Source organism: Nerophis lumbriciformis, linkage group LG28, assembly GCF_033978685.3.
Source record: "Nerophis lumbriciformis linkage group LG28, RoL_Nlum_v2.1, whole genome shotgun sequence".
NCBI classification, from domain to species: domain Eukaryota; kingdom Metazoa; phylum Chordata; class Actinopteri; order Syngnathiformes; family Syngnathidae; genus Nerophis; species Nerophis lumbriciformis.
In genome coordinates this window covers 22,905,567-22,918,602 of record NC_084575.2, presented here as the reverse complement: position 1 = coordinate 22,918,602, position 13,036 = coordinate 22,905,567, and the positions used below count along the sequence as shown (strand labels likewise).

General features: G+C 39.6%; 1 protein-coding gene across 2 annotated transcripts in view; it reads left to right on the top strand.

Annotated features, from left to right (window-relative positions):
- The window catches only part of LOC133571001 (semaphorin-3F-like), a 153,146-nt gene that overhangs the window by 99,746 nt on the left and 40,364 nt on the right, over positions 1-13,036 (top strand). The window contains exons 5-7 of one of the 2 annotated variants that reach the window (XM_061923938.2): positions 640-759; positions 4,274-4,363; positions 6,737-6,830. In XM_061923938.2, coding sequence (XP_061779922.1) covers positions 640-759; positions 4,274-4,363; positions 6,737-6,830 — 304 coding nt within the window. The remainder of the gene's footprint in view (positions 1-639; positions 760-4,273; positions 4,364-6,736; positions 6,831-13,036) is intronic. The other variant, XM_061923939.2, reaches the window with a different exon arrangement.

Sequence of the window (13,036 nt, the reverse complement as noted above, 5' to 3'; positions counted from 1 at the left end):
TGCATTAATATATGCTACTTTTAAACTTTCATGCAGAGAAGGAAATCACAACTAAAAAAAAAATCACTTTTTTTTTCATACGGTGTTGATGTGGAAATGTTTGCCTCTGCATTTTGATGGTGTGGACGTGTGGCACCGAATGGAGATAAGCGTCTCGACGGCTGCGCTAGCATCACAGCTAACGTTAGCCATGCTGCTACCTGCTTGGTGAGGGCGTATACGTACGTGACGTATGACGTGACAGTATGTGACGTGTGTAAGAAGGTGCGCTCGCTGTCTGTGAGAGGGAGACACGGGAAAGAGTGAGAAGAGCCTGTCGTGTAATGCCAGCAGCTAAAAGCAACTGCGTGAGAATCCACAGACCTGTGGATGTGTTGAAGGTGTGCTGGAAAATGCGGAACGGAAATTAGGGAGCAGCAGAAAAGTGGAATGTATTATTTAAATAGGTGCGTTGGAAAACACGGACCGGACTTTTTTGATACGCATTTTTTGGCAAATATCGGCGGCCTATCCGATCCAAATATCGGATCGGGACATCCCTACTTTCTATTTATCCGCCTTGTATTTATTTTACCATTATACAAGATTATTTGTATTAGTATGTTTGACACAATTATGGTCTGCTTTACATCTCTTCAGAAAGAGTGTGCTAACTTCATCCGTCTGATTGAGCCATGGAACAGGACACAGCTGTATATTTGTGGGACAGGCGCTTACAATCCAGTCTGTACCTTTGTCAACCGTGGCCGCAAACCTCAGGTAATTTGATTTTGAATTTAATTTACTTGCAAAACCAACAAAAAATGTCTCTCTCCCGATCACAATCTTCAAGATATAATGTCGAAAACTTCCTCTTACCTATGATTTTACTTGATCATCTTCATGCAAGGGTCCTCTAATGATTTCCCAACATTATTAGCCTGTTTGTGGTGTACTGCCTGTGAGCAGGCTCTACAGCTTTACTCATGCTCAGCTGTTGTCCCTAATGAGTTGTTAAAGCCACTCTGTTTAGCCTCAGCCTTTAATGGGACCACTTGAATTTCCTACACCAAGCCAGGAATCATAACTTCGATATTCCCCCGCTCACCTCACTCCTCTTTAAGTTTCGCATTTGTTTCCTAATGATGAACTCGGGACTTTTATAAGAAGAGCTAATTAAAGGTAATTCACCTACTGGACCGTCCCTTAGAATTGGATTGCAAGGTGCGTAGAGAAAATGCACCAGTAAATGTGGCTTGTACTGTATCTTAGTTGTGATTACCAATTCCCTGTTGCAGTCAGTTTCTATTGGACCCTTTATGAGAAAGGTCTTCCACTCCATCCAGATTACCCATCAACCTCCACAAGATAAGAACTTGTACAAACCCAGTTTCCATATGAGTTGGGAAATTGTGTTAGATGTAAATATAAACAGAATACAATGATTTGCAAATCCTTTTCAACCCATATTCAATTGAATGCACTACAAAGACAAGATATTTGATGTTCAAACTCATAAAGTTTTTTGGTTTTTTTTGCAAATAATAATTAACTTAGAATTTCATGGCTGCAACACGTGCCAAAGTAGTTGGGAAAGGGCATGTTCACCACTGTGTTACATCACCTTTTCTTTTAACAACACTCAATGAACGATTGGGAACTGAGGAAACTAATTGTTGAAGCTTTGAAAGTGGAATTCTTTCCCATTCTTGTTTTATGTAGAGCTTCAGTCGTTCAACATTCCGGGCTCTCCGCTGTCGTATTTTACGCTTCATAATGCGCCACACATTTTCGATGGGAGACAGGTCTGGACTGCAGGCAGGCCAGGAAAGTACCCACTCTCTTTTTTTACGAAGCCACGCTGTTGTAACACGTGCTGAATGTGGCTTGGCATTGTCTTGCTGAAATAAGCAGGGGCGTCCATGAAAAAGACGGCGCTTAGATGGCAGCATATGTTGTTCCAAAACCTGTATGTACCTTTCAGCATTAATGGTGCCTTCACAGATGTGTAAGTTACCCATGCCTTGGGCACTAATGCACCCCCATATCATCACAGATGCTGGCTTTTGAACTTTGCGTCGATAACAGTCTGGATGGTTCACTTCCCCTTTAGTCCGGATGACACGATGTCGAATATTTCCAAAAACAATTTGAAATGTGGACTCGTCAGACCACAGAACACTTTTGCACTTTGCATGAGTCCATCTTAGATGATCTCGGGCCCAGAGAAGCCGGCGGCGTTTCTGGATGTTGTTGATAAATGGCTTTCGCTTTGCATAGTAGAGCTTTAACTTGCACTTACAGATGTAGCGACGAACTGTATTTAGTGACAGTGGTTTTCTGAAGTGTTCTTGAGCCCATGTGGTGATATCCTTTAGAGATTGATGTTGGTTTTGGATACAGTGCCGTCTGAGGGATCGAAGGTCACGGTCATTCAATGTTGGTTTCCGGCCATGCCGCTTACGTGGAGTGATTTCTCCAGATTCTCTGAACCTTTTGATGATATTATGGACCGTAGATGTTGAAATCCCTAAATTTCTTGCAATTGCACTTTGAGAAACGTTGTTCTTAAACCGTTTGACTATTTGCTCACACAGTTTTGGACAAAGGGGTGTACCTCGCCCCATCCTTTCTTGTGAAAGACTGAGCATTTTTTGGGAAGCTGTTTTTAAACCCAATCATGGCACCCACCTCTTCCCAATTAGCCTGCACACCTGTGGGATGTTCCAAATAAGTGTTTGATGAGCATTCCTCAACTTTATCAGTATTTATTGCCACCTTTCCCAACTTCTTTGTCACGTGTTGCTGGCATCAAATTCTAAAGTTAATGATTATTTGCACAAAAAAAAAGATTATCAGTTTGAACATCAAATATGTTGTCTTTGTAGCATATTCAACTGAATATGGGTTGAAAATGATTTTCAAATCATTGTATTCCGTTTATATTTACATCTAACACAATTTCCCAACTCATATGGAAACGGGGTTTGTACTATTGAAAAAGGGGGCCGTCATTTTGGATTTCCACTTCGACCTGCTCAGTGGCCTTGTGGTGAGAGTGTCCGCCCTTAGACTGGAAGGTTGAGTTCAAACCCGGGCCGAGTCTTACCAAAGACGATAAAAATGGGACCCATTGCCTCCCCGCTTGGCACTCAGCATCATTGGGAGTTAAACCACCAAAATGAATCCCGAGCTCGGCCACCGCTGCTGCTCACTGCTCCCCTCACCTCCCAGGGGGTGAACATGGGGATGGGTCAAATGCAGAGGATAATTTCACCACACCTAGTGTGTGTGTGTCTATCGTTGGGACTTTAACTTTTAACTTTAAATGTCCAATATTTTGGCAATTGACAAGAAGGCTGATGCCTTTTCCAAATTTACAAAATAATAAAATATGTATATTTCGTGTTAATATGCGATCATTAATTGGTGTCAGCCAATATTCAAGGGTACAATTTTAGTATAGTATTGAAATTTTAAAAGTTGTCCTGGGACAACCATACTTTTAAGTTTTGTAAACTCTATGATCCTTTTTCTTTCCCAGCTTACATTCTGTGTCTGATCAGTAACAAAACCTCAACCTAAATACAATCTATCCATCCATCCATTTTCTACCGCTTGTCCCTTTTGGGGAAAGATAGACAGACAACATTCACACTCACATTCACACACTAGGGCCAATTTAGTGTTGCCAATCAACCTATCCCCAGGTGCATGCTTTTGGAGGTGGGAGGAAGCCGGAGTACCCGGAGGGAACCCACGCAGTCACGGGGAGAACATGCAAACTCCACACAGAAAGATCCCCAGCCCGGGATTGAACTCAGGACTACTCAGGACCTTCGTATTGTCAATCTAACGGTAATCAAATTAAGTTAAAGTACCAGTGATAGTCACACACACACTAGGTGTGGTGATATTACCCTCTGCATTTGACCCATCCCATTGTGCCAACCCCTGGGAGGTGAGGGGAGCAGTGAGCAGCAGTGGTTTTAACGCCCAATTCCAACCCTCGATGCTGAGTGCCAAGCAGGGAGGTAATGGGTCCCATTTTTATAGTCTTTGGTATGACTCGGCCGGGGTTTGAACTCACGACCTACCAATCTCAGGGCGGACATTCTAACCACAAGGCCACTGAGCAGGCAATATACAGAATAACCACCACACATATACTCAGAATTTTCCAATTCATTTGACTTTGTTTTGATCCACAAGAGAAGCAGTCTCAATTGGGAGTCCTTGACCGTTCCAAATAAGTCACGTAACTCCCAAAATATGTTGCTATCTCCTGTTTTAGACATCCATGTACCTACAGATGGCCCAAGCCCGAGGAAGGGCTAGTCGCGCAGCTGAACCCAGCGCGGTGCACGAGACACTTGGAATAAAGGTGCGATGTGGGCGCTGCCTGCGGGGGCAGGCCTACATACCGCTTGGGATCATAGTCCCCAGCTGCATGCACCATTTCTTTGTGTCTGAGCATGCCATCATCACCTTTTCATTGACCATCGTGTGTTCGTCGACTTTGCAATCCCTGGCATGCTTTTTTTGACCAGTTCATGTGTTGTATTGTTTTCACTTTTTGTATGGTCACCTCCCCCCACCCTAAATTTGACTCATTTTTCCTACTGCTAACCTCATTTCAACATGCTTTCGTATTTATACCTCAACTGAACGGAAACCAATGAATGCCATGGTTGAATGCATACCGTAGTCACATGGCAATCAGTCCCGATCACAGTCCTTAGGAATATGGTGCAGGTTCTCCCACAGAGGCAGCAGGGCTTGTCAGCATCCTACCCACTCCCACAGCAGATTGTGTTAGCCCAGAGCAAACACCGGCCATCTGTATCCATCTCATTGTGCAGCAAATGGAATAAAAGAGTCCACGTAATTGATCCGTTGTTTGACTTTGGAATATTTCACATCGTGGCTTGAGTGAATATGTTCCGAAAGAGATAGAAATATTTAGGGCACATTTTCAAATGTCAACTTGATGATAAAAAAGAGCTGCCAGCGACTTATTGTGTGCAGTAGTGATTTTAATCAAATCTGAGTTGGACTATGGAGAGGGTGTAAATGATAAGTGAGTTTGGCATGCCACCGTCTTTCTTCTGCTTTGGTACTGATGGACCATGACAGACTTCTCTGTTGCTACAGAAAGTTGAAGGTTGAGGATTTGACATGATTTTCTAGTCTTTGAGGCGGGGCCACAGGACATGTCATCACATGCCGCTGATTCAATTTTTCCTACTCGTGAATTCTCAGCAATAACTTTTCAGTGCTTGCATGCAGGGGATGCAACGGGCATCCGTCATGGACCTGTTTTCACTGTGCTGGATTACAGGTGTCAGGACTAAACTTGAACCGTCCAACACCAAGAAGTTGAGAGATATTTGGCCACGCGGTTTATTTTGCTGAGAGAAGCTTAACAAGACATCGTTCACCTTCTTGAGAATATTATTAAAGGGGAACATTATCACATTTTCAGAAGGGTTAAAACCATTAAAAATCAGTTCCCAGTGGCTTATTTTATTTTTCGAAGTTTTTTTCAAAATTTTACCCATCACGCAATATTCCTAAAAAAAGCTTCAAAGTGCCTGATTTCAACCATCGTTATATACACCCGTCCATTTTCCTGTGACGTCACACAGTGATGCCAATACAAACAAACATGGCGGATAGAACAGCAAGATATTAGCTCGGATTCAGACTCGGATTTCAGCGGCTTAAGCAATTCAAAAGATTACGCATGTATTGTAACGGATGGTTGTAGTGTGGAGGCATGTAGCGAAAACGAAATTGAAGAAGAAACTGAAGCTATTGAGCCATATCAATTTGAACCGTATGCAAGCGAAACCGACGAAAACGACACGACAGCCAGCGACACGGGAGAAAGCGAGGACGAATTCGGCGATCGCCTTCTAACCAACGATTGGTATGTGTTTGTTTGGCATTGAATGAAACTAACAACTATGAACTAGGTTTACAGCATATGAAATACATTTGGCAACAACATGCACTTTGAGAGTGCAGACAGCCCAGTTTTCATCAATTAATATATTCTGTAGACATACCCTCATCCGCTCTCTTTTCCTGAAAGCTGATCTGTCCAGTCCAGTTGGAAATGCATCTGCTTTGAGTGTCGCAGGATATCCACACATTCTTGCCATCTCTGTCGTAGCATAGCTTTCGTCGGTAAAGTGTGCGGAACAAACGTCCAATTTCTTGCCACTTTCGCATCTTTGGGCCACTGGTGCAACTTGAATCCGTCCCTGTTCGTGTTGTTACACCCTCCGACAACACACCGACGAGGCATGATGTCTCCATGGTACGGAAAATAGTCGAAAAAACGGAAAATAACAGAGCTGATTTGACTCGGTGTTTGAGAAAATGGCGGATTGCTTCCCGATGAGCGAATAATAGAAAGGCGTTTAATTAGCCAAAATTCACCCATTTAGAGTTCGGAAATCGGTTAAAAAAAAAAAAAGGTCTTTTTTCTGCAACATCAAGGTATATTTTGACGCTTACATAGGTCTGGTGATAATGTTCCCCTTTAAGATGGATTTGAAATTCCTCCTTCGCCCTGCATGCTTTTTTTGTGTGAACCCTTACTCATTATTCTAATACGCCATCCCTCATCAGACCGTAGGGGTCCCCCAGGAGTCAGAGGGAGCCTCATTTTCCATACACATGGGAATCACTCTGACAAGATGAAGAGTGCTGAATGTATTTCCATCTCTTTCTAATTTTCCTATTGTAGGAAGACATTTTTCATTTGGAGCCTGGCAAAGTGGAGTCTGGGAAAGGAAAGTGCTCCTACGACCCGAAGCTCAACAGTGTTTCCGCTTTGATTAGTGAGTATCTTGAGCCGCCATTATAATGTCAGCGTTCGACTGGGGAGCTATCCTCACTAACAATTATTTAGTAATAGGGGTGTCCTGATCCGATATTGATATCAACAAAAAAAGTATAAGATGATATTGGCTTGCATCTAAAATCTCAGATACAAGCTCCAAAGCTGGACAGCCTGTTAACAAATACATGTCCTCCAATAAGCACACAGGGTTAATGTATTTTAATGAAGTCATTTAGAAAAGGTAAACATGGTAGGCTGTTGTGTTGTCCTGATACCAATATTTTGGTACCGGTACCAAAATGTATTTTGATACGTTTCGATACTTTTCTAAATAAAGGGGACCACAAAAAATTGCATTATCGGCTTTATTTTAACAAAAAAATCTTAAACATATGTTTCTTATTGCAAGTTTGTCCTTAAATAAAATAGTGAACATACAGGACAACTTGTCTTTTAGTCGTAAGTAAGCAAACAAAGGCTCCTAATTTAGCTGCTGACATATGCAGTAACATATTGTGTCATTTTCCATTGTAATATTAAGGACAAGCGGTAGAAAATGGATTATTAATCTACTTGTTCATTTACTGTTAATATCTGCTAACTTTCTCTTTTAACATGTTCTATCTACACTTCTGTTAAAATGTAATAATCACTTATTCTTCTGTTGTTTGGATGCTTTACATTAGTGTTGCGTGATACCACAAATTTAGGTATCGATCCGATACCAAGTCGTTACAGGATCATACATTGGTCATATTCAACCGGTACCTTTTAGAAGCGGTATAGTACCGAATATGATTCATTAGTATCGCGGTACTATACCAATACCGGTATACCGTACCGATAGTAGCTACACAACAGCTAAGCACACAATAGCACATAATCGAGACATACTTAAGTATCCTGTCTTAATTGAACACCATTGCCGTCTACAATAGTTTTATGGTAGTTGCATGTTATTTACAGATACAAAGTCTCCAAGGCAGTGGTTGATCGCTATGAATTAGTTCTGGACATGACTGCGATAAATGAATTTCCGCGGAGTAAGAATTATTATTATTATCTATAAATCAAATATTTTCATTCAGCATGGAAAAGCTGTTTGCAACCTTCTAAATACGTTTTTCAACATTATGAGAGACCCCGAGACATGAAATAACACCCTTTAGTCACCTTTACACGCTTTTATTCCAATATAGTAATGCTTCCTGAGGCTAAGCCAATCAGTTGCCACGATACTGAACAGCGCTCTCTAATTGGCTGGGTCTCCTCTAGTGGCCTATACTACTGGCTTATACTACTATATTCATATGTTTAGTTTATTTTAGCAATTTGTATGCTTGACAATGCTTAATATAGGACCAGAATGTAGAATATGGTATTAGTATAGCATTAGAAAGTATCCACTAACAAGCGTGTCTGGATCATTCAACTTTCCATTTGAATTTTATGATTTATTGTGACCACCAGCTGTCTTAAAAAATAAATTATCACTCCATTTAAAAAGCATATATTTGTAAAACGTTTTTTTTCATACCTACCATTGTACTCTGAATAATTTCACATGATCAAGCCTTTTTCTAACATTACACACTACAAAAAATTAAACGTGTGTATAGTTTTTGCCGGTATCGTATCTGATCAATATCGGTACTGACTATTACTCAAGGCTCCAATATCAGTATTGTATCGGAAGTAGAAAAAGTTGTATCTGGACGAGGGTTGTATGGTATGTACTGTATTAGTATAGTACCGTGATAATAATGAATCATATTCGGTACTATACCGCTTCTAAAAAGTACTTTGGCTTAAAAGCTAAAGATAAAAGTGAAGTTATAACACTGAAACGCCCACAGGAGAGGAGCTTTAAGACATGGCTAGCTGGTAAACTAGTAAACTAAAGTCCATCCGCAGTCTGCAGTGTTTTAGCTACTTCTAAATCACTAATCCTCGCCTCCATGGCGACAAATAAAGTAAGTTTCTTACAAGTATCATCCCTGCAGGACGAGGAATAGCTAAACATGCTTCACTACACACCGTAGCTCACCGGCGTCAAAATGTAAACAAACACCATTGGTGGATCTACACCTGACATCCACTGTAAAGATACCAAGTACAGGAGCGTATCTAATCGATACTACTATAATTACATCGATATTTTTTGGCATTACAACATCTTCTTTTGTTTTTTTAACTTTTATATTATGTTTATAAACTCAGGAAATATGTCCCTGGACACATGACTTTGAATATGACCATTGTATGATCCTGTAACTATTTGGTATCAGATTGATACCCACATTTGTGGTATCATCCAAAACTAATGTAAAGCATCCAAACAAGAGAAGAATAAGTGATTATTACATTTTAACAGAAGTGTAGATAGAACATGTTGAAACAGAAAATAAGCAGATATTAACAGTAAATAAACAAGTAGATTAATAATTAATTTAGTCCTTAATAATTTTGACAAAATAATAAAATGGAAAATGACACAATATGTTATTATACGTCAGCAGACTAAATTAGGAGCCTTTGTTTGCTTACTTACTACTAAAAGACAAGTTGTCTTGTATGTTCACTATTTTATTTAAGGACAAACTTGCAATAGGAAACATATGTTTAATGTACCCTAAGATTTTTTATTAAAATAAAGCTGATAATGCAATTTTTTTGTGGTCCCCTTTATTTAGAAATGTATCGAAAAGTACTGAAAAGTATCGAAATACATTTTGGTACTGGTACACACTAATCTGGACACTCCTAATTAGTAAATAATATAAATAATACTAATACTTACAGTTGGGCTGTCAGAATCACACTTACCGTATTTTTCAGAGTATAAGTCGCACCTGCCAAAAATGCATAATAAAGAAGGAAAAAAACCATATATAAGTGGAGTATAAGTCGCATTTTTTGGGGGAATTTATTTGATAAAACCCAACACCAAGAATAGACATTTGAAAGGCAATTTAAAATAAATAAAGAATAGTGAACAACAGGCTGAATAAGTGTAAGTTATATGAGGCATAAATAACCAACTGAGAACGTGCCTGGTATGTTATCGTAACATATTATGGTAAGAGTCATTCAAATAACTATAACATATAGAACATGCTATACGTTTACCAAACAATCTGTCACTCCTAATCGCTAAATCCCATGAAATCTTATACGTCTAGTCCAGGGGTCGGCAACCCAAAATGTTGAAAGAGCCATATTGGACCAAAAATACAAAAAAAAATCTGTCTGGAGCCGCAAAAAATTAAAAGCCATATTACATACAGATAGTGTGTCATGAGATATAAATTGAATTAAGAGGACTTAAAGGAAACTAAATGACCTCAAATATAGCTACAAATGAGGCATTATGATGCAATATGTACATATAGCTAGCCTAAATAGCATGTTAGCATCGATTAGCTTGCAGTCATGCAGTGACCAAATATGTCTGATTAGCACTCCAACAAGTCAATAACATCAACAAAACTCACCTTTCATGCACAACCTTAAAAGTTTGGTGGACAAAATGAGACAGAAAAAGAAGTGGCATAAAACACGTCCTAGAAAGTTATACATGTAAACAAACTACGGTGAGTTCAAGGACCGCCAAAATTAGTAGGACAAAACGGCGCTCGCCAAATACTCCAATCAGTGAAGCATTTTTAATATAAACAGTGTGCTTTATAACATTTAGGGAGGTTTGTGTCATGTTTGTCCTCCTACAGAAACCATATTAAAACAAAAAATAAATTGTTTTCCCCTCATCTTTTTCCATTTTTCATTCATTTCTGAAAAAGCTCCAGAGAGCCACTAGGGCGGCGCTAAAGAGCCGCATGCGGCTCTAGAGCCGCGGGTTGCCGACCCCTGGTCTAGTCTCTTACGTGAATGAGCTAAATAATATTATTTGATATTTTACGGTAATGTGTTAATAATTTCACACATAAGTCGCTCCTGAGTCGCCAAACTATGAAAAAAACTGCGACTTATAGTCCGAAAAATACGGTAATCGGAATTCATTTAAATTATCCTGCATCCACCCTGTGATTAATCTGATTAAAATGTGTAATCGTTTGACAGCACGATTGTGGATATTTATTTGATTCAAAATATCAATTAAATCATCACATTGTAAATGACTGTGTAAGTCGTGATGTCCGCTCGTGAAGGTGGTCCAAGGTTGTGTCCAGACCTCATCGTTACCACAGGTGACAGGCAGTCTCTCTGTGGGAAGTAAGTCCCTGGCACTGTCTCCCAACATGACTGCCAACTGACCTGCATGGAACAAATCCTGTCACCCAAGATGGATTTGCTGTCCATTTTCAGCAGGTGGCATCATACAAGGGGCACTGTTTTCAAGCTGTGGCGTTGAACCCACCATTGGCTGTGCGGCTCCACACCACATTAGACATCAGATAGCCCATGAACATTTTAATGACGGATCTTAAAAACCCATCATGCTGCAAAGAAGCAAGATATTGAACGTAATGGCTGGGGGGGGGGGACAAAGGTCTTTGTTTCTTCCGCACTACCTCCTGCAGTCACACCTGCTCTCTAATGGGGCCCACACAGCATCTGGAGGACAATCACCTTGCCTTCCTGTGACACGACAAGGCTACCATGTACTTGTCCGTCTGCACACATGTATGCACTTTTATTTTTATGACTTTATAATGTGTGAAGGCTTGTTGAGGAGGTTTTTATAGACTGTTTCTGCAAGAACTGTTAAAATAGTGCCGTATTTCTCTAATTATTATGTTTTTTGGAAGTGTCTAAAAAGTACCTTGTAAAATGGTACTAATGAGAAGCAAAACCCGCAAGCACAAAATGAGAAAATGATGTTAGAATAACTGTAGTAATTTACGCCTACTTGTTAAAGGGGACTTTAATGATTTTAATCTACATTTCAAACTGTATTGTGGTCTTATATCAGTGTTTCTCAAATTGTTGTTACCAAGTTTACCATGAATTGATTTACGTGGACCCCAACTTAAACAAGTTGAAAAACTTATTCGGGTGTTAGCATTTAGTGGTCAATTGTACGGAATATGTACTGTACTGTACAATCTACTAATACAATTTTCAATCAATCAATCAACCAAGTACCACCTTGGAAATCACATGGCTCTACCATGATGACCAATATTTAAAATACAGTAGCGTAGTAGGCCTAAATATTCATTAAAAACAAGGCAGATGTTTTATTGAACAGTATATTTAATATTTTTTGCCACTATAACATAATACACTGTTTGAACAGTAACACTGTGTTTGAATATTACCAAATTTTGCGGACTATAAGGCGCACTTAAAATCCTATTCAATTTCTCAAAACTCGACAGTGCGCCTAAAATAATTTTGGTTGTGCTTACCGACCTTGAAGCTATTTTATTTGGTACATGATGAAATGATAAGTGTGACCAGTAGATGGCAGTCATATTCATTAAAAACAAGGCAGATGTTTTATTGAACAGTATATTTAATATTTTTAGCCACTATAACATAATACACTGTTTGAACAGTAACACTGTGTTTGAATATTACCAAATTTTGCGGACTATAAGGCGCACTTAAAATCCTTTTCAATTTCTCAAAACTCGACAGTGCGCCTAAAATAATTTTGGTTGTGCTTACCGACCTTGAAGCTATTTTATTTGGTACATGATGAAATGATAAGTGTGACCAGTAGATGGCAGTCACACATAAGAGATATGTGTAGACTGCAAAATTATGGCAGTCACACATAAGCGATGCGTGTAGACTGCAATATGACTCAAGTAAACAATACCAACATTTTATATGTTCCATTGAAATTATAGATTATTACACACGGTTGTCAAAAATCTATCAAAATGTTTTAGTACGACTTTGGTAAGCGTCCGCCTTTGTAGTCTGTGTCGACACCGTAGACGATAAGCTTCTTCTTTTTCTCTATCTTCTTGTTATGGGACATTCATCCTCCGCTGTTGCCATTTCTAACATAAAGTAGCATAAAGTTCTAACTTATATATTGCTATGAAAGCACTAAAAACTACCAGTCTAGTGGATTGACCCCTTTAATGCACCTTATAATCCGGTGCGCCTTTTGTATGAAAAAAGACCTGAATAGACCCGATCATCGGCAGTGCGCCTTATAATCCGGTGCGCCCTGTGGTCCAGAAACGACGGTATATGTCCAAAATAAGTACGTCCACCTCGCTGTGA